At 39.6% G+C, this 21,725-nt stretch overlaps 1 protein-coding gene across 2 annotated transcripts in view; it reads right to left on the bottom strand.

Moving 5' to 3' along the window:
- Positions 1–432: 432 nt before the first annotated feature.
- The window catches only part of PDZRN4 (PDZ domain containing ring finger 4), a gene marked incomplete at its 5' end in the record, with an annotated part of 242,983 nt that continues 221,690 nt past the window's right edge, over positions 433–21,725 (bottom strand). For both annotated transcript variants that reach the window (XM_082763387.1, XM_082763388.1), the window contains 5 exons: positions 433–2,122; positions 8,978–9,094; positions 11,900–12,001; positions 15,602–15,664; positions 17,697–17,795. In XM_082763387.1, the coding sequence (XP_082619513.1) occupies positions 599–2,122; positions 8,978–9,094; positions 11,900–12,001; positions 15,602–15,664; positions 17,697–17,795 (1,905 nt within the window). In that variant the 3' untranslated portion in view covers positions 433–598. The remainder of the gene's footprint in view (positions 2,123–8,977; positions 9,095–11,899; positions 12,002–15,601; positions 15,665–17,696; positions 17,796–21,725) is intronic.

The following is a 21,725-nucleotide window of genomic DNA, read 5'->3' on the forward strand; positions in this document are numbered from 1 at the left end:
CTAGCTACATGACCAATGCCACTACAGAACACATAATTGCCCACCTACACTTTACTTGGACAAATACAATTGCAATTTACAGATTAAATGTACTGTACAATGTGTTGTTGGAAAAGGTCATTCTTATCTATATGACGAGATGTGACATATGATTTATAAACAGATGCAATCTACAATGTAAAACTTCAACAATTTGTTAAGCCAAGAATACAGTATAAAGCATTTTGTTTTGGTATTGTATTGTTACTAAAGTAGAAAAAAGAAAACTAGAGAAATAAATCCAGATCTGAACTTACAGAATATGTATTAGGTTAAGAAATTAATTGGTTTCTCCACTTTTTTTTTTTTTTTGTTTTGCTTTTCTTTTTCATTTTTTTTTTTTCTACAAATGAGTAATATGAATATATTGCAGGATAAGGAAAGACTGCCAGATAAAGAAGGTACCGTTATATGAAAAACAAATGAAAAATTACCAGGTAATTTTGCTTACAAAAAAGGTCAAACTATAAACAGTCACAAAATATATAAAAATGCCACATTGAACGAGGCAATCGTACTCTACCTAAACTGGTAGTATACTCTCTGAAAGAAGTTGCGTTCATACAGTAGTAACTGATAAAAAGGCATTGTGCACTCTTGTGCCGTCTGGAGATTTAGCACCATGTGTCATCAGTTCTTGGATTGTCATCCAGTTGTCCAAGATTTTCTTGTTTCTCTTTTTCATCATCTTTTTGTGACTCAGTTCAATAATGTTAATTTCCTTTTTGCCCTCACTGCCACTCTGCGGACTTTCCTTGAGACACTCCAGCCTGCTACGCATCATGAACTCCCGTCGCCTCCTCTGCTCCTTAGCTCGCACCAAATGCTGCTTCCTCTCTTCTTTGCTCCAGTAGCGACCCATCTTCATCTCACTCATTGTATCATCATCTGTCGTCATTCCACTGCGCTCCTCTTTAATTTTTAAGGCACGTTCCTTCAGGATTCTGTCTCGAACTGGTCTCTTTGTGATATACCTTGTCCCGTCGCTCCTTATTTTCACTTTCCATTCCATCTTGGGCTCCGCACACTTCTGTGAGTCTTTGCACATGCTCACCAGGCTGAGTTGGCTTTGGGCGTACTCCACGGCTGACTTCTGCTGGATCAGCTGCATGTAGCTTTGATAATGCTTTGCATGAGCAGGTATATTCCCATACCTGTAAGAAGAGCTGTGATACGGAGACAGGTAGGGAATGTGCTCAGTGCTCTGCTTTTCTTGGTCTGTGAATTTGCCACTTTCTGATGCCAGCATGGTGTCTTCAGCTGCACTGTTTTGTTCAGTGGGTTTTTTGGCTGAGGTTGTCTCTTTGTTGCTTTGTCCTGAGGATGACTGATTTGCCACAACTGTGCTCCTCAGGTTTTTCCTGTTGGTGATGCTGATCATCCGCTGGAGAGAGTTGTCAGGGGATCGCTCCACAGTCAGGGGAGTGCTCCTGCAACTTTCTGCTGTGTTGTAGGCACTGGAGCTATCCTTGTCAGACTTCTCAGGGTGCTCCATGATGTCATCTAGTTTGCCTCTTTGCACGTCTATGCTGGTGTTGTAATTCCTGAACCCTTCATCATGTAAAGCCCAAATGTCTCCGTACTGATCCCTCACCTTTTGGAGTCGGTGAGCTTGCATAATATTCTGACATTCGAGTTCAATATTCCTCAGTTCCTCATTGAGCAGTTGCAGCTCATGCTCCACTCCATCTTGCTCTCTTCTGTTGCACTCTATTGTGCTGCTCGAGTAATACAGGTCGTACTCCCCATGGTTTCGAATTTTGCACTTCAGTTCCAGCAGCTGTCGAAACCTTTCACATTCCTCCTCTGGGTTCCCTATGAAATCAGACTCGATGTATTCCCCTGATAAAAAGCTTTCATTGCACTGGAGCTCAACACTTCCTAACGTATCTTGGCTGTGACCCAGCTCCCGTTTGCACTGCAGGGTAGCACTGTTCTGCTCCTCAGGTGCATTTTCTTGCTCTGAGCTCTCATCATTACGCAAACTTTCATCTGTAGGTCCCACCCCACTGTCCTTTTCATGATTGTTGGATGATGAGGTTGCAGTGTCTGTAGTTCCATCCTCTTCCTCATGTTTCTTTGGCTAAACAAAGGAGCAAACCAAAGTGATTATCAAACACAGATCACATTACTTGAGAATATTTTCCAGCTCTGTTTTGCTTAAACAGCTGGGATCTGATTTAAGCTGAATTAAAACAGATCACTAAACAGCAGTCCTACTGCTCGTGGCTTTTAAACATTTCTGAGAGTCATGCTGTGGTGGCCATACTGAGTGAAGCAGATGAATTACAGCATTAGTGACATATCTTCTAAAGTCTGGAAAGAAATATTTCCCTCCCTAGCTAAGCTATCTCTTCTCAGTGCTTAAAGATAATGATCACCAGATGGTGCACTGTTTTTGATTCTGGATTATGGCCAGAGACTGGTGGAGTTGAAATCTTCTCAAACTTGGGAGAAAGCTTCAGTGCTGGTATCACTTCAAAAAAAATTGAGTATCAAACCAATCAAACAATGACTGGTGCAATCTAAGAGGGTATAATATTTCATCAATGGGACTTTTTTTTTTTTTTTTTTTTTTTTTTTTTTTTTTTTTAAGCCAGTGGACTCTGTGTGCTTCATGGAGATGGGGAGGGTTGAAGCCTGCAAAGGGCCAGCCTGTTCCACTATGCCTTCCATGGCCCTCTCTCACATTTCTTGCTTTCAGTAATCTTTTTCTGAAAGGCTATTCATTTTGAATTCCAGGATTTTGCTCAAGTAGACCTCTCTCACATCCCCGGAGACCATTTCTATTCCCTAGTTGGAGTTTATATTCCACAGAAATAAAAACAGCCTTTTACCATTAAGTGTAGAACAACACTGAGTGCTTGCCATGGGCCTAATGTCAAGATTTTAGGCTGTTGTTTTTTAATTCACACCCTACTCTTTGTATCTAACCTATTTATATTCTTTTATATTCAAAGAATGTGAGATAATGTCTCTCTGAAGAGACACATGCTTTTTATTTTTCAAACTGGTTGCAAAAAGAATTTCTCCCTACTTCCCTTACAGTGCAATCATACAGAGTGCAATTTATATGGCCTGTTCACCAAATATCTAAGCGCACATAGTATCAACCAAATGCTTTTTCTCTTTTAGGAGGTATAATTGCATAATTATGTATAATGGTAGTAATAATCAAGGGAGAAAAAAGGTACACTGCACCCAATGAAAGGGAACAAACTCAAAGAGGCCACTGTCATAATTCCCTTTTTCTCTTCTTTGACAGACAGTAAAACAGGATGAAATGTGCCTCCTATCTCCTCCTTTCTCCCCTCTTCATGTGCACTCCATGATCACACACCCTTCAGCTGGTTTTCTTTCTTCAAATGCAAGAAAAAAATAATGGCCTAGTCTCAGAAAAACAAAGATAACCCTCACCTTCAAATACAAAGTAATAGTGGAATAAAATAAATCTTGAAAGAAACACAACATCCAGAGACTCCAGTGTTTGTGACAGACCAGTTAAAAATCTCTGAAAGGATGTTTTAGTGATGTTTTCTCATACAAGACTTGCAAAGGAAAACTTCTCTTTAGAATAGTAACACACATTTCTGCACATTTTTGCACATACAGCTGATAACAAAATGCATGATAACTGTTTAATTGTTGTGCATCTTTGGTAGCCACACCTGCAATGTGTCAATTGCTCTCTCTCCCCATATGGGGGGAAATTTCCCCCTTGAATTTTAAGCATCGTGGGACAGAATGTGTTCAGAGTTATTCAAGGGATTGTGTAAAGGTTCAATGTTTCTTGATGTTGTAGGGTCAGAAATTTCTGTAAACTAGAGTTTGAAACTGTAAAGGACAAAATGTCATGAAAATCCTGCAAATTTGTAAAGTTCACTGGTACATATTTCCCATGTTTTCCCCTTCTGAGATCCTCTTAGTTCTTTCTATTTAGCCACTAAAAAGAAAAGGTATCTTGTTACAGGAGGAAGGAATATCAGTAGTAGTACCAATAACACTCTAAATAACTAACTATGGCAGAATTGTTCTATAACTATCATTTACCTACTCCTTATTTCTTCAACTTATGCATTGCTATGAGATAGCATAAAGTATATTGGATATTTTTTTTAATTATTATTATTTTTTATTAAGGCTTGTATATTTTTCCAAAGTGGCTGCAACAATTTGGTTTCATTTTTATGAGTATCTGGAGAAGTGGTGGGAACATACTGTCTTCATGCATCAGCTGTTGTTTGTTTTATTTAGAGTGACAAAATTTCATATTTTGCCTGGAGAAAAAACTCAATGTCTACAGAATTCTTCAAGAAAACCAAGGGTAACCAGAAGAAGAGCAACCCAACCAGGTAAGTGGCTAGAGCATTCACCAGGAAAGCCAGAGATTTGGGTTTAATTTCATATTTTTCTTGTTTACTATGTGAGTGCTGCTACATAAGCTATTCTGGTTCCTTCTCTCACCTGCTTTGGAACTGCTCCAGCTTGTATTCACCTCTGCTATCCCCAAGTTTTTCAGCAGAGAAGTAACTCCTGTGTGGGTAATCTACACTGCACTCTGGAGATGGCACAGTGTCATCCATGATTCTCACTGCTCTGGAAAATGTTTAATGACTAACATGAGGGAGAAAAGCTCCTTCAGACCCTGGGACAGCCTTGCTGCAGGATGGCTAGCAATTTGTGTGCCTGCCCCAAATGTAGGGCTCCATCTACCCTTGTGAAGGAGAAGGGCTATTTTCCACTTGGTGACCCTGAGGGGGAAGCAACATAGCACAACTTGCATTCATCTGACTAAATTCATGTTACCCCCTAAACATGGTGGTTTATACATACTGTGCGTGCAGTTACATAGATTCCAAAAGCTGAGTCGCATGATGCTACTAGAGCTTTCTCTGCTGTCTCCATTGTGGCACCACACGAGCAAAGCACATGTTTGGGCACATCTGAAAAATCCTTTAATGTATCTATTTGCATTGTGTTTGAAAGAGACGTTACAGTTTGGGCCCACACAGTCAACACTTTGAGAATTAGTGTCTTTTGTTCTCCTCACCACTTCAATCAACAATTTAAATTTTGCTTCTTCAACTTCCACGTGCTCTAGACAGAGTAAACATAAAACACTGCCATCTACTATCCATAATTAATGCACACACAAGATGTAATCAAAGCAAAATCCATCTTTCCAGTCTCAAAGAAATCAAATGGGTGGGACTGAGCTGATCAAAAGTGTCTATAGTACAGACACCTGAATGTCAGGTAGTCACCTGGGGTTCTCCAACTCTGTCATGAAGAAACAAATGTCTGTACAGTCAGATTCTTCTCAATCTAAAGCAGACATCAAAACTAAGTTAAATACTTTCCCAGGATGTGGATATATACAACTAGTTCAATTAAGAAAACTGAAAGTAATACAAATATTTATTTTCTGTATGTTTTTGAGATACAATTAAAAAAAATCACTCTGACTCAAGTAAGGTAGTCCCTGGCTTTTTTTTTTTTTTTTCTGGACTTGTCATCTTTGCCAGAGCCCCTGAACATGTTCAGACTGAGCAGTCTTTTACACCATGAAATTATTTCAATTTTATTTTGAAAGGTAGCAAGCTTAGTATCAGGTTAAGTCCCTTTTGAAAAACAAGAGATGGTCTCCAATTACCAGTGTGCTGCTTTTGTCAATGTTATCTATTATCTATTCCAAACAAAGTGTTTGTTTTTAAACGTACATTGTCAATCTCTGCTACAATTATTTCTGTTTGAAATACCAAAGGGCTCCTTAGGCCTCATCTTTGCAGTGAGAACTCAGATAATGAGAACACGAACCTGGCGGTGTGTACAATCAAGCAATAAATGAACCTCAAAAGATTCTGCATTTCAGCTCCAGCAAGCATTCATGCCTATAAAATGGCTAATCTTGCAGGAATTCAAGCACTGTTCTATTCTTATTTTCAACTTAGGATGTATACTGGGACTCAAACCCAGGCTGCTACTAAAGTTTGAAAGCAGTGAAATTCAGTTAGGGGCTTTAATAAATCTCGCTGCTGGGCTCTCCGGTCAGCCTTTGACAGTGAAAGGGAGGCTGACCACAGTGAGGGGAATTGCCAGTGGCAGGCTAACCATGAGACACCCCTGTCACTGAGGAAGACTGGGATTGATTTCAGTGGTGCATTAGAAGGGAAAATGCTCTTCTGCAAACAATGCTGTTCTTTTGAAACAGGCCTCAAAAAGGAATTTCCCCCAGATATTTTTACTGCATTGCAGCTTTGAATGAACTACAATGAATTACTCTACCCAATTCTTTCTTTTCTTAATAGGTTTTGATATATTCCATGATACTGATAAGAATTTCTGCATGGCAAATCTATGGTATTCTTGTAAAAGTTATCAGTGCTGCACAATGGGCCACAATGTTCTGATGGGGAAGGAATACAATGAGTTATAAGAAATGGAGAATTACATCTTTCCTCTAGGTTTATTGGACTATTCTATACAGAGAAGATACAATTCTTGATTGAATTCCATAGAGTGGCTCAAAAACACAAAAGAGACACGACTGTCTACTTTATACTATTCTTCATTATAAACTGCACCACATTTTTCTGTGACAACTTGTACTACATGTTAAAATGGCATTCAGTAAAAAATACTCATATTTGGAAGGACAGTCTGCTATGATGTGCATTCATTCCTGCAGCTCACAATATTCATGATGACAAACAATTAGGAAGCCAAAGGACTGTGTCCTGTTTCACAGAAATTAAGCCTGGTGTTGGAGCAAAATCTCCATGGCCAACCAGGGAACTTGAAGCTACTCAGATTGGCTACTTCCAGCTGCAACAAGAGCAGTTTCATTACACCAATGTATTATGTAATTCACCTCAGGAAACTGCTAGGTTTCCTAGCCTAACAAGGAGTAAAGAACTAGTTTTCTGACTTGACGAGTCACTACACAGAGTCTAGAGACAGCAGCTGTCACAAATTACTGATGCCCCATTACACATCAAGCTGCATTTGGTTGATTCAATTACTCATCAGAAGGGCAAAGAACTGTCTGGCTGCCCTAGAATTACTTCAAGTAATGCAATGTCAGACACCTATGGAGTACAAGTGACCATAATCTTTTCAAGTGTAGCTCTCTTCTACCTTAATATAAAATCTCAATAGGGGAAAAGTACTCAGTATAAGATCTCAATGGAAAAAAAAAAATCTCAAGTGGTTTGATAAAACCACCTCATAGAATATTACTGTTCAGTAATTAACACTAACCACAACCCAAATTCAGTGAAAAAGTCAAGGTTTGACAGGATACTGAGTGTGGAAAACCAGAACTGTGAAGGGATTTCAGAGACCCCAAAATGTTGTGTCGGTTTAAAAGGGGTCTGTAGGCAGACCTGCTCAAGAATCTCTTCCAGAAGTGGGTGAAGATATCACTGCACAAAGTAAAATGCTTTGAAAAGAGCAAGTATTCTTTGTGACAGGAAATATTTGGGTATCTAAGATAAAATTTCTGGTTAAAAAAAAAAAAAATAAAAAAAAAAAATGATGCCAGATCTCAGTTCAAAGTAGCTAACAGTGCAGTATTTAGCACATTTGACCTGGGAAAGCAAGGCTTGGATCACTGCCTGGAAAAAAGGATCATAACTAAAAGGCCATTATACATTCCATCGCAAGGCTTCCTTCACCTCTGATACCAGAGTTATTCCACTTTGTGCGATTAATTAAATGCTTATAAGATCAAAGATTTGTAATCTGATCTATCATATTCCAGATAATAGACTTAATTGCTGAGCTATTCTGTCAGTGTCTCTGTCCCAATGAATATTTGATTTGTGTAAAGGGAATGGCTTTAATGGGAGTTATCATCAGTGCCAAAGCAGGAAAGGAGATGGGGATTGAACAGGCTAGATGCAAGTTGAGGCCCCCAGTGAGGACTTGGCAGTGCAGGATTTGAAGCCAGGTCTCCCACTAGCCAAATAAGTTCCCTGGTTTCCAGAAGAAGGAAGGCTTTCAGCATCTCTCCCTCTCTTCACTTAAAAAAAAAAAATGCCTCAGGCTTTGCTTTCGAACAATTCAGAATGGGGAAAAAAAATCAAGTTACAGATTTCTATGGGTAGAAAAAGAGTTTCTTCCCAGCAACGCATATACAGAAGCCAGGAGATGAGGTGTGATGTTATATGCTCAGCTTCACATGGCTGTGCATGCTCACAGATCATCTGGTTCAGGTGTGGATAAGGTCACTTACACCTTCCACAAAAAAAAAAAAAAAAAAAAAAAAAAAAAGATCTGAGAAGATCCCTTGATGAAACTGTACTGCTGCTGGGAGTGCACATGTATCTCTGCCACAGCCCCATAGCTAACAGCACATTATGGGCATGTAAAAGTTAAGATAGCAGCAAGCTGAGACTGTGTTAACAGTATGCTTCTTTGCCTCCATTAACAAAACAAATGATGAACTGTGCGCTGTTGGTGTAAGAAAAATACACTTGTATTACCAAAACACCTGTTGTTTCTTTCAAACACCGTAATCTAAAAGTTAGATTACACACTGCACAGGCCAGCTCATACCTTGCAAATGTACAAGAGGAGCACCTGTCTCTGCTCAGAGCTCTACATGTCACATTAATACAATCCATTAAAAAAAAACATAAAATATAGCAACATAAACCCCAAACACTTCAGAATTAAAGAAAGGAAGAAATAATATTCTGAGAGCTCAGAGAAAATGAGAATTCTGCACTTATCACAGTTTCCTGAATTGTTTGCTAACTTGGCCCAAACATCTATTGTTCTGCTTTGACCTACAGCACACTGGAGTTCAGAGCATTGTAGAGACAAAATTCTATCAAAGCTTTTGACTCCACTCTACAGCAAGCCATTTCGTTCTCTATTAGTAACACGGTATGCCTAGCAAAATTTCAAATAACACATTTAGTGGCAGTCCTACCTGCTCCACCTCATTGGCTGTGTACTGCATCGCTTCATTATGCTGCTCTTCCAGCATTTCTAAGTTCAACTCCTCCAAGAATTCATTCCTTTCATCATCCAGCCACCCTTCCTCCAGCTGCAAAGAATACATTAGTACATTATATTATGTCAGCAAGGATGCACGCTAAAATAGGGTAAACCCAAATGGCAATGCTTGACTAGTTCTTTTTATCATAATGATTCACTTCAGAAAGCCAGGCGGTAGGAGTCCACTTCTCAGAAAAGGAGGAAGAAAAAGACAGAAAAAAAAATGGGACTCTCAGGCCTTTTATCCTTTCTTGAAACAGTATGACTGATTTTCTCTCATAATGAAGGAGACTGCACAGCACAGACATTATTTCTTTTCAAAAGGTATGAAAGGCAGAGCGCATAATCCTGAAGCTGTCATGTTCATTACCGCCAAGAGCCACAGCACCAAAAGAGCGGCAATGTTACTAATAGGGCTATGAGACAACTGGGCTCTTTCCTTTAACAACCTCCACCCCAGTGCTGTGCCCTAGTGCTGCATCCTTGATAGACACCTTGTGTTGCATTTCTACGGCAGTTTTCCCATTGATCTTCCAGGTAAACAAACAAACAGAGGAAGGTGACAGACAGATGCAGTGACTTGAAGTGTGGTTATTTTTGTTCTTTGAGTGTGCCTGGAAACAAGCTTCTACTGATTTTTCTTTTGTTTTGTTCGTTTGTTTGTTTTTTTCCCTAAGAGTAAAATAATACTTCGACATTTGGTGAAGATAGTGTTGCAAAAGGACAAGAGGGGACACTGTCTTTACTGTCAAGTTCTTATATCCTCTCTCTTCTCCACAACCCTGCATTGGGTTTATATGGCAAGACCAAACAACCTTTGGAGCTTTATTGTACTTGCTTGCCTTTTTTTCCCCTTTCATGCTTTCTAGGGAAAGCATGAACACAGTCTTTCTCTACCATAAAGGATGCAATTTAATTTCTCACATTTGATGAAATTGCAGAGATAACCAAATCAGGAGGATGAAAGATGAATCTCACTTGGGTAAATCTGCTGCTTTGATCATGGTAGACCCTGTGCCTAACTTAATGTGAATCTTTATGTTACAGTTTTTAGAATAACAATAATATATGTCATAGCATACACACGCACTACATACATTCTGCGCACATACAGATATGTGAAAGCACATGCCTGTGCCATTTGTTTCCATATTAAACAGGTTATGTGCTCCTCTGGTGCTCTGCTTCAGAACTTAATTATCCATCAGTATTCAGTGCACAAATAAATGGTCAAAGAAGTTTTTTTTTCCGTTTCTGAATGAATGTGCTCAGCAGTCGGCCTTCAAGATTGCAATACTGCCATTACCATTTTCTATCTAAAAATAAAAGCCTGCTTAATCCTTCTCTCTTTTACCAGAGTCAAAGCAAAACAGCTACCTGATATCAGGTTGTGGACAGCATGATTTCTGACATACTACAGCTATTTCTTCAGTTTTGCCTAATTATGTTCTCAGAACACAATTTCAGCTAAATTAAGCTAAACAACAAAAAAAATCACAAACCAAAATACACTATTTTGTGTGATATGAAAGTAGCATCTACATGGGAAGCTACACTGATAGAGATAAGTAATTCCTTATCTTATATTGATATAATTTTTTTCATGTTCACCAATCTAAATAAATACAGACAACTAACTTTCCTTGGGCAAGCATTTTATCAGTCAGTGGGTCTCTTATCCCCACAGGAAAAAAAAAATCTTAGTGAAAAATCATAAAAATCATTACGAATAATATTGAAAAAGCTTTTCAAAACTTCTGGAACTTCCAATGCATGCTACGATTTTGTAATATAAACTGGTGCATAGCTTTTTTTTTTTTTTTTTTTTGCTATACTTTTTGTCATCATTTTTATGGGAGCTGTTTAGATTGATGAAAAACATAAAGGAAATGAATGCTGAAATTGTGAATCTTATATAAGTACTGGATTGAAGTAGAGATTCCAAGTGACACTGAATTACACTTACTCAATTTAATTTATACAGAGTATGCAGCTAGCGAGACCGAGAAATATCAGATCAATAGCATGAGAGACAAATGACAACATAACCAACTTTGCTTGAACTGCTGACAGATGGAGAGAACAGTGACAATATAATGTCTCTTTTGTTTTGCAATGGCTTATAAACAGAATATAAAGGGAAGTACAAAAAGTACTTTTCTTCCAGTCTACCTCTCCTTAGTTTGATGATCAACCTAACACCTCCCCCTGCAGTGACATAAAATATTCTTGTCATGGCATAATTTTATTTTTAATACCATTGAAATATTCCTAAAAGATTTTGAAAATGTACTCCTGAGATATGATTTTTAATGTACAACCTTTTTTTTTGTGACCAGGGCTCTTTGAAAACAATTAGACCCAGAGCTCGTGAATGGTGTTGTAGTGAAATTCCCATAACTGTCACATAAATGAACATGCTTGCTTACAAGTACATGGGATAAAAAGGGCCATCAGCAGTGAAAAACTACAGCTTTGTGTAAGCTCATATAAATGACTGAGGTAAGCATGGGAAGTTTATTCCCAGAACAAAAAAGAATCATCAAACAAGTAATGCACAGTGTTCAAGTTATACTTCATATTTTACTAATACCATATTAGTGCTCTGAGCTTTATTTGTATATCTGCTTACTTTGTCTGCTGGAAAGGAATTGTTTAGCTTTGGGCAAACAAGCCCTGGTAATAACATACTATTTTCTTTGTTGGCTAAAAGGGGGCAAAGCTCTGCAATTATCTTTTTCCTCCTTTTGTCAGGAACCTTGGCACTCCCACTTCTCAGCAGTTCATTACTTATGGTGATAGTGAATGTACAGTATAACACAGGTCTTGGCTCAGTGCATCTATTTACTCTAACCTGCATCTCTGGTCTTGCTACCAGCAACACAATTTTCTTGCATTCATCGCTGGAGAGCAATGCTACTGCCTCTTCCCGATTCTGGACATCTTGGCCATTAATCTAGAAAACAAATGAAAGTGGCACATTAGTTTCTATTTCCACAAAGCAACACACAATAAAGGGCAAATATCAGCTCATTTGTGGTGAATGTATGGACAATGAAACTTGCACAACGGGCTCATCTTCAGCCCCTCAGTGGTAAGTGCCTTCACTCAATTATGCGCTTACTGTAAGAGCCATATCGATCGTTGAAGGATGGCGGACATCAGAGGAAGCAGTTATGTTCATAAATGTCCAACCTGCGCCCTGGTAACATACATCTAGCAACACAATTAACCAGCCCCTGACAGGTGACGTTCATCTTTCTCCGTTCAGAGTAATGGAAGTGTCACTCTGAGATAATAGTGCTGGTGGAAGCAAGACTGGTAATACCACAGCTGAAATCAGTCACACTGTGTGCTTGTACAGAGCCAATTAGAGAGCTGCAGCATTATCTCTCACCAGGCAATACTTACAGGCCACTGCTTATTGCTGCTCCATTTAATCATTTTATATTTGTGTGGACAGCTTAGTATCCAGAGCCACACAAAACATACGTATCCCCCTTACAAGAGGATAATCAAAATAAAAGCACTTTGTGTTTTTCATGCTATCTCTCTGCTGTTCCATCACCTCATCGGAACAGCCACATCCATGACTACATCATAATAAACACGTTTTACATTGTCCAAAACCCCTTCTAGGGGGAATCAAATATGAATTGTATTTTCTGAATGTATTTACTTTTGTCCAACCAATATCAGAATTGTATTGTTTTCATTGTGGCAGCAAAACAAAACAAAACAAACAAATAATTAAAAAAAAGGTCTATTTGAAAATGGGTGAAAACAAAACTGGAAGGCAGAACAAACTCAGGATATTCTATGATTAAGGGGAAATAAAACCTTGCCCAATATTTAATCTCTTGCAAGGGTTCAATTTCAAAGTAGCAGGAATGTTTTGGCTTGAAAAGAGCAAGTCCTATTTCTGCATGCATATTTGGCCTGAAAACTCTGAGACAAAATCACAGCTTTAATTGAGATTAAAGAAAACCCTGTGTACCCTGGACATCCAACTGGCAATGAATAAATGTCTGAGACACTACACTGGCTTCATGAAAGGATAACTGTGGTCTGTAGGAGACCAGTCAATTATTTGGTGACACAGAGCTGCCCTAATCCCAAACGCAACACCACAGCCGCAGAGAGCCACGAGCAGATCTCCAACTTGTCCAAATACCCCAAGCCACAGTGGCTGCTTCAGCAAGTCCTGTCATCTGGGCAACTGTCCCTTCTCCCACCCCAGAGACCACAGCCCTGCTGTCCCCACAGCAGCAGCACATCACTGGGAAACAAGCAGGATGTCAGCCTGTCCCATAGAACAGCTCAGCCCTGGAGACACCGTTTATTAGCGTGGAGGTTCAAAGCTAAACATGGCAGAAATTTAGGTAAGTATCACTAGGACTGTCCTCATAAAACCTTTCCCTTGACTTCATAATATTTGATGTGAAATACTCAGACTTTTCTCAATGCTTAAGAGGCTGTGAAGGTGACAGGAGAGGTGTGAGGTTTTTGAGAATGAGAAGGGGATAGTTCCAGTCTTGTGAGGAAATCTGCTGTAATTTTCTGAGAAATACACAAAACAGTATTCCCTGCCCCTGTCCCCTCCCCGCAGCCTTAACCAATGCCATCTGCTGCCCACAGAAGATGCCCCCATGCTTAGGGAGTCGTCTTTCTCCCAGCCTCAGTGTAATCCCCTGTAATGGCATTGTCAGCTTCTATTCCTCTGAGTTATCTCATCAATAAGAGTAGATAGAGGGTCAATGTGTTTTCAGATATGAAAGTAAACCCCACATAACTCTCTGGGTGTTAACTTTAATGATCAAACTCATAGCTATATATCAGCACTGACATTAAAGAAATGCTCCAGCCTACAAAAAGACAGTAGAATTACCTATGCTTTCTCTCACCCCTGGAGTCTTTAATCACAATTGAAATGAATTTCATTAGGAATTTGAGAATGTTTGCCTGAACTGCTCTTGGCTTTCCACTTCATGCAGAAATTTTGGAAAGAAAGGAAAATAGCAGGAAATGAATCTACCCTCTATTTACTTTAAAGTGCATAGAGGAAGAATGAAAGTGGTTTCTACTTGGTCAAATAAACAAGATTTTTTTTTTTAATGACTTATACCACTATATTCTGTTTGGTTTCTTCAATGGATATAATGGATATTCTATAGCAAGACACAGAAGACAGCACACTGACTTTTCCAGTCCTACTCTCAGTCTGTAACGTGGTCCCACAGCCCCATCACCCCTCGCACCACGGCATTTGTGTCTTCTGGTGGGCAGCATCGTTCACCTGACAACATTTTCACATCCTCAGCTGCACAGAGAATAAACCAGCAGCCCTGAGTGAATCTCGGCATTAAAATGTAACTTATTATTTCCTCTCTGAAAGATGGGCCACTTTGGTAAACCAGCTTCTAGATCCTATTGTGCTTGGGAGATTAGCTACAATCCCTAAGGTGATACCAGGGTAAGAAGTATAGCTACAGGTACTTCAGCAAAGAGGTTTCCTGCAGAAATGAGAAGAATGATGGGAAGGAACAGGCTAAGCTTGCGACAACCAGAAAGCACATGTGCAAGTATTAATGAAAGGCCATTATGAAACTGTTTATAGAAAAACAACCTGTCGTTACCAGGAGCTACTTCTGGGACTTCAGTGAAAAACAAAACAAAACAAACAAACAAACAAAACACACACACAAAAAAGACAAAATAAAAGGGAAATTGACTGGAAACCAGAACTAAAATGATATAATAGAGCAGTTTCCAATTTACTGATTTTGGTATCTGTTTTGTCATTACTTCAAAACATAGTATTCACTGCCAGTTCAGAACACAAACCTACTGCCATTCCAGCTATTTTCCTCTCTGCACAGTGACATTGCCCTCCCTCCCTCTTCCAGACCTCGCCTACGGGCGCTGTGCTTTATTGCACAAACCTATCTGCAGGATAGCTGCAGGGGCAGCTCTCTAAATGAGAAGATCAATAGAAACCAAGGGGGAAGAAAAAAGCCAAGATGGTGGATCAGCCAAGAACTCAGAAAAGCAGTGTATTTTTGGTGGAGGAAAGAAAATATTAACAAAAGTCTAGTAAAACCCCTGCTCAAGTACATTCAAGATCATCCTTTATGAACAGCATGTCTTTTGTATGAAAACTCTTGCCATCAATGCTCAGCGTGAGTTAGGCTTACACAAATTTATGCAATCGGTGAATGATCAGCAAATTTCTGACACCTGTATTTATGTTTGCAGGATCCCTATTTAGAATTTGACACGAACTGAGATGAACACAGAGAAAATGAGATTTGCTAATAAATACGGCAAAGAAAGACACAGGATATAAGGGCATGAGCCAGAACAAGTTTGTCATTCTCATTTTTCAATACGTGCGCTCTAGCTCCCAGCTATTGTGTTAAAAAACAGACAGACATGGATTTTCTCATCGATCACAGTAACAAAGAGAACTACCTTCCCTCATTAACAGTCCACAGAGAAGACAGCACTGCATGTTCGTCTGAAGAAAGAGTTTAGGAAAGAGTCTATTGTCACATACTTGCAAAATACGGTCTCCTTCACGGATCCGTCCGTCTCTGGCAGCAATGCTGTTTGGATCAACCTGCACAGGACAATATTCAGTAACAGCAGATTAAAATATTTTTACCAGAAGCCAATCAGTGCTGCTGAATTTAATAAAGTGCCATTTTTACTCTGTACAGAGGTAATTTAAACCTTCCTTTACAGCCCTGTGAACTCAGCCGTTTTTTAAATAATTGTATAATCTTGTTTCAGATAAAAGCCTAAAGACAGAAGGGGTCAGGAGCATATGATTTTCAGATTAATACTCTTCTATGCCACCATCAGGCATTAACCTTCAGCTGTCAGAGCACTAAGAATTAACAACAGAGTCCCTGTGCTCTTGAAGTTCACTATGGACTGAGGTTATTCTGCAGCAGCTGATACCTCCATACAAATGGGCCTGTATTTGGGAGAGAAGCAGGCTTATTTTTCTTGCATGAAAATATTTACTGTGAAATGATTGCTTCAGTTTTCAATCTGTTATTTCCTCTGGAATTTTGCAGTTCTCAAGGAAACAGGAAAAAAAGAAAAGGATTTATTTTGTATAGATCATTCACAGGTTCTGTATAAAGCTTCTGCTCTAAGCTAGTTAATTTTAATTTTTTTTAACCTAAATAGATATTTAGGGCTCTATTAACAGTTTATCAAAGTCACTATAGCTCATCTCTGAGCAATGACCTACTGTTCATTGCAGGGCAATACAATCTATCACCTTTCAGTTGATGGTTATCTTAAATCATTATTTTGCTTCATCATGCCATAAGCTATTTTTTCAAACCAAGCATTTGAGTTTAGCATCTGGTTTGCAGGTTACGTCCTCTACAGCTGTTAGGTATTATTTTCTTCTTGTGAACTGTCATAGAAAAAAAATGATTCCTAAATGTTTAATCAAGTACAAAAGACAACATAATTACATTCACTTTAAAAGGTCTGAGAAATTTCTACCATGCAGGAAAAACATCACATTTCAGATATAATTCTGGATTGTATTAGGAGGTTCCTGCATTTTCTTTCTCCTTACAAGGTCAAATAAACTTTAACAGCCACACCTATGTAACTGTTGAAAGACTTGTTCTTGGGTGGTTTTACATTAATTCCTTACTCTAGTTCCAGGGTTGTGCTTTTCAGCTTCTTTGGCATTGCTGCTAACCTGCAAATGAGTGACTTTTTCTTCATCCCTGTTTATTGTTAAGTAGGAGAAAACTCTCTACGGATTCACTTTGTCCATGATCTTCATTCAGAATTTGGTACATGTCGCAAAAGCGACAAAGTTTATGGGAATTCAGAATTCAAATTATTGGAAATCCAGTTCATTCAGGACAACCACCAGTGAGCCTGGGCTCACAAGAGTTCTGCTTTATCCAGGGAAACAACCCTCTTGGAGTCCCAAAGGTGGGACTCAAAGAGAATTAACTGGAAGCCTTCTGGACTGACACTGTGAAACACTAACACCTTGTGATATGTGCTGCATATCATGTTTTCCTAGTACATCAATGAAAAACGGAGGGATCCACCCATCTCAATATCCAGTACTCCATATTTTGTTTGACCAAAAATAAATACATACATAAATATATATATATATATATACATATATTAGGAGAGATCAGTCTTTCTGACATATTTCCCTCCCAGGCTACTCCCTTCATCCACCTGTGGCATGTCTGTGATACCATAACTGTACCGAAACCACAAATAATAGAATAAGGATTACCCACTGTTACGATTACTGAGGCTGTGGTGGGGGGATATGCAAGCAGGGTGTGGAGCAGGCTTTCACCTTAAAAACTCTGCCTACTTTCCCCCATAAAGGCAAATTTATTTCAAAATTCCAGCCGTGCTCAGGCTGCTTTACACTTCCCTAACTGTGATGTTTTAGTTAAAAGCATTCAGATTAGAGAAGTGCGCTAGTAATAATTACAGTACTTGGGCAACATAATTTAAACTGATAATCTAAATGAATTGGAAGTGACATGTGCTGGCTGCCAGCCGACATTTCTGCAGCCTGGTCACAGAGCACTTGCTCTCACATTTCCCGATGTGCTCCCTCCTCCTCAGTGCCGCGTCTTTACCTCACTGACATAGATCCCCGTGTCTTCCTCGTCGTCAGTTCTGTAGCAGACAGTCAGCCCCAGCTTCTCCTGGCTGCTAATGCGGCACAGCTCCACCTCCTACAAGAAAGCACATGGCCTCACATGATGTCTTTTGCCAAAGCTGGAAAAAATTACGTGGCACAAAGGAGTGCCGAGTCACCAACTCCCTCCTGCCCAGCCATGGAGAAGTGACAGTCCTTCCTCAGTATGGCAAACCTCATGCCTACACATCAAGATGTATCTGAGAAACAGCAGAAGTTTGTTGTAACTGCCCAGCCTCAAGACACATTATTTTGTGTGCTTCTTTTAGGGGGAAAAATACTCTGTGAATTAAGGAAATTCCAGTATATCACAGGTTCAAGCTATGCAGAAATCATTCAGGAAGATATGCCTAATTGAAAAATATGGATGTGCATTGATTTTGCAGGTCTTTTTTGCTTTTGGGTAATAGGAGCTGACTTACAGTATATTACATAGTCATTTCAGTCCTATCATGCCAATCATTGACTTATAGGATATAGAACAGGCTGGCTACATGTCAATCAATCCATCACACCACCAACACTCCTTTCCAACTGCAATCTAAAACATAAAGCAAAACCACAGCCTTCCATTAATATCATTATTTGTTCCCCAGCCAGCTTAGTGCCATACTTTCCTTGCAGAAGTTGTTAGGTAATAGAAGGATGCTTCAAGGAATCTCCTGTGGAGTTGAACAGCCATGGCATCCTCCTCAATTGTGAGATGATGTAGAAAACATATTTTTAGTGCCAGATGTCCCAGCAGTGGCGTCTCATGAAAAGTGCAAGTTTTAGGGCAGATGGCGCAATGATAACTACTACACACACCCATTTGAGTTAAGCATCTTTAGGGTTTCACAGGGGAATCATTCACAAAAATGGAAAGCTGTACTTGGTTTCAACACTGTGAAGCAAATAATTGCAATAAAGCACTATGAATCCTATAACACAGAGTATTAGCTTGGTTGCAAATGGAAAACTTCAGCTGATATGGGTATTTAAAAGGAATTTGTAGATGACATTTGGAGCTTAACAGCTTCTGTTTCTTATAACCATTAAAAAAAAACAAAAAACAAAAAACAAAAAAAAAAAAAAAAACAAAAAAAACAAAGAGAAAGAGAAAGAGAAGAGAAAGAGAAAGAGAAAGAGAAAGAGAGAGAGAGAGAGAGAGAGAGAGAAAAGAGAGAGAGAAAAAAGAGAGAGAGAGAGAAAGAGACAATAGAATCCTTCACAATCCACTTTTCAGACTTGATACAGTGCAGAGTCGCACATTCAGCAAGCATCAGGACAACCTCTCTAGCACAAGTCTCTCCCAGGGCACATGGGCACCACTGTGTCTGTTCTCTCCAGTTCTCCTGCAGCAGCAAACAGAGCCCAGTGCTGGGTTGTGGGGAGGGAAGATGTATCCCTTCCTGCCTGCAACAGCCATGCACCACAAGCACATACTTCTTCTGGTGTGGAAGAGGAAACATCTGAGGAAATACCAGAAAGCACTGCCACTCAGGTGTTGAATGTGTAAGTTAGTGATAGTGACTTGGCTGTGCCACAGGTCCAGTTTTTTCCTCAGACCTACACTCTGGTTCTCTGTTGTGATAACCCATCATCTGAGATGTCAGAGAGATCAACATACAAATGGGCACACAGCAGGGAGGGCTTATGACTCTGCCCAACGGATGTGTGGGGACCAAGCATCAAAACGCCACAATTTACTGAAAAACCCCCAGGTCACAGACTTAGGTTAGCCAACGAACCCCGTACAGTTTACATTTCACCAAGTGCACTGCTGGGCTTGATCCCCTGCTCTCTCACCAATGCACAAATCTACACAGGTTCAGGACATGCATAAACTCTATAAACTTCCTGCTGGACTTTGAATATTCAATGTCTTAATGAGATACTAAGAAAGTGTTGAAAATACCATGAAATTTGTAGTATTCTTTAGCTTTTCATAAGTATGACAGACACTTTAAATAGCTTATCATGTGGTAGGAAGTGGAATTATTCGCCAGTACATGCTTTATACATGAAAGAAGTTTGAAAGAAGAAACATGGGACCGTATTTTATTAAGGAAGAGAATTACAGTGACCTGATTTTGGCATTGGGAGTGAAAATATGTATACTGAAGGGAGGCCTATTCAAAACCCATAATAATTGATGCCTCCGGAGGGAAAGAACACTTGACTAGAACTGTAATATTAGGGAGGAATTACAGTAACAAAACAGCTTCAATTACAGCAACAAGGTATACTTTTAAGGAATAAAGAAGCTTGCAGTCCCTTAGAGGCCTATAAGGAAGCCTAAATACACCATAAAGGGCTGAGACTGGGACCTTTAAATCAAGGCAAATGAGGAGCTGTTCATGAGCTGAAATCCATTGACTTTCATTGTCCTGCCAGCACCACCTCCCCTCTCCCCGCGCTGAGGCTGGTCAGGGACCCCGAGGACAGTTCTGAGCGTAATTTCTTCAGTCAGGAATGACCTTGATGGTCTTGTGGATGATTTGTCTCAAAATGTTTGTTATTATAAAGTTGGACAAATGTTTCAGGCCGCAAATGAGCTGAATCCTTTCAGCGTGTGCTGAGTCAATGAGCAGAATAATTTAACCATTTAGGGCATGAAAGTGAAGGAAAATGAGGGCAACTCTAGAGGCTCCATCCTGGGAATGAAGAAGGTTTGCTAAAACCCTCTCTGGGAACTGGCTGCTGACAAACACCAGTGACAAATATCCACTGACTGGGATACGGCACACCTGGCTATGCACAGTGCTTGCATTGCCACAGCCTTCATTTCTGCTCCCTGTAACAGAGCTCAGAGCTGAGATCCGTACTCAGTACTCTTGGGACTATTCCTTTCCTAAGTGACTGTGCGAGGTGTAGTTCGTTGACAGTGTGTGTGGCCACATACAAGCTGTAGATACCCACATTAGTTCTTGGGGACCAAAGCTAACTGCCTGATAAACATTTCAAGTTTTTCAGTCTAGACTCAAGAACACACTCAAGTAATATTTCATTCAGACTAAGGATGAAGTTGGATGAGGTCTCTTGCTTTGCACAGAAGCCATTCCAAATAAGTACCCTTTCTCCACTGCACATCTGCAGTACTAACCTCAGGACATCTTTTTTATAGAGAACACAGCATATTCTGGTCACATTCGGGGCTAACAATATCTTTTAATAAAACACTACATCATCTCTAAGATCTAAAGTCCACAAGCCCAATCTTTAGCTGGTGGCTAACATACACATCTGAAACAACTTCAAGAGAACAATAGCAACAGAGACACGACAGAACCTGGACCATCATGGTCAGAAGCATTTGACATTTCATTTTGTGACAGATGTTTTCAAGGTGTTTTTTTTTTTTTTTTTTTTGTTTGTTTGTTTTGTTTTTTTCCCTCCCTACCAGCCTTAAAAAAAAAGAAACAGTAATGATATTGTAAGGATGTGATCTCCTTTTAAATCCCTTTAGATACACACACATCTAGCCATTTTCTCCTGCTTCAGGTTTGGGGTTTTGTGTGTGAGCATGTAGGGACTGAACTGTCTTCAGATTTCAGCATTTTAAAAATCTGTGAGAAATAATATTTGGGGATTCATGAAGTGTGCTGACAGACAGATGGTGGAAAGAGAGGGACTGAGGAGAGCGCTCAGGAGATGACAGCCTCCCCCTCTTTTGGGCACTCTGGGGGCAGCCGCCTCTCAACATGAAGGTATCCGCTGCCAAGTGACAGAAAGCAATGCCAAATTGCTAAATCTTTGACTTGCTGTTTCTTTCCTCTGTGTGGGCAGAACAATAACTCAGTGCTTTGCAATGGTGAAGACAATACTTTTAAGAAAATAATTCATGGCAAAACCCTTTAAAGATAGACATGGAAATTAGAATAAGAGAGGATTTAAATTTAGAAGGTAGTCCATTTCTTCAGACATCGAAAAGACAACAAAGGGTAAACGTCATGCTCCTGAAGGACTGAAAACTAGTTATGTTGGT

This window comes from Aythya marila (genome assembly GCF_965140915.1).
Source record: "Aythya marila genome assembly, chromosome: 1".
NCBI classification, from domain to species: domain Eukaryota; kingdom Metazoa; phylum Chordata; class Aves; order Anseriformes; family Anatidae; genus Aythya; species Aythya marila.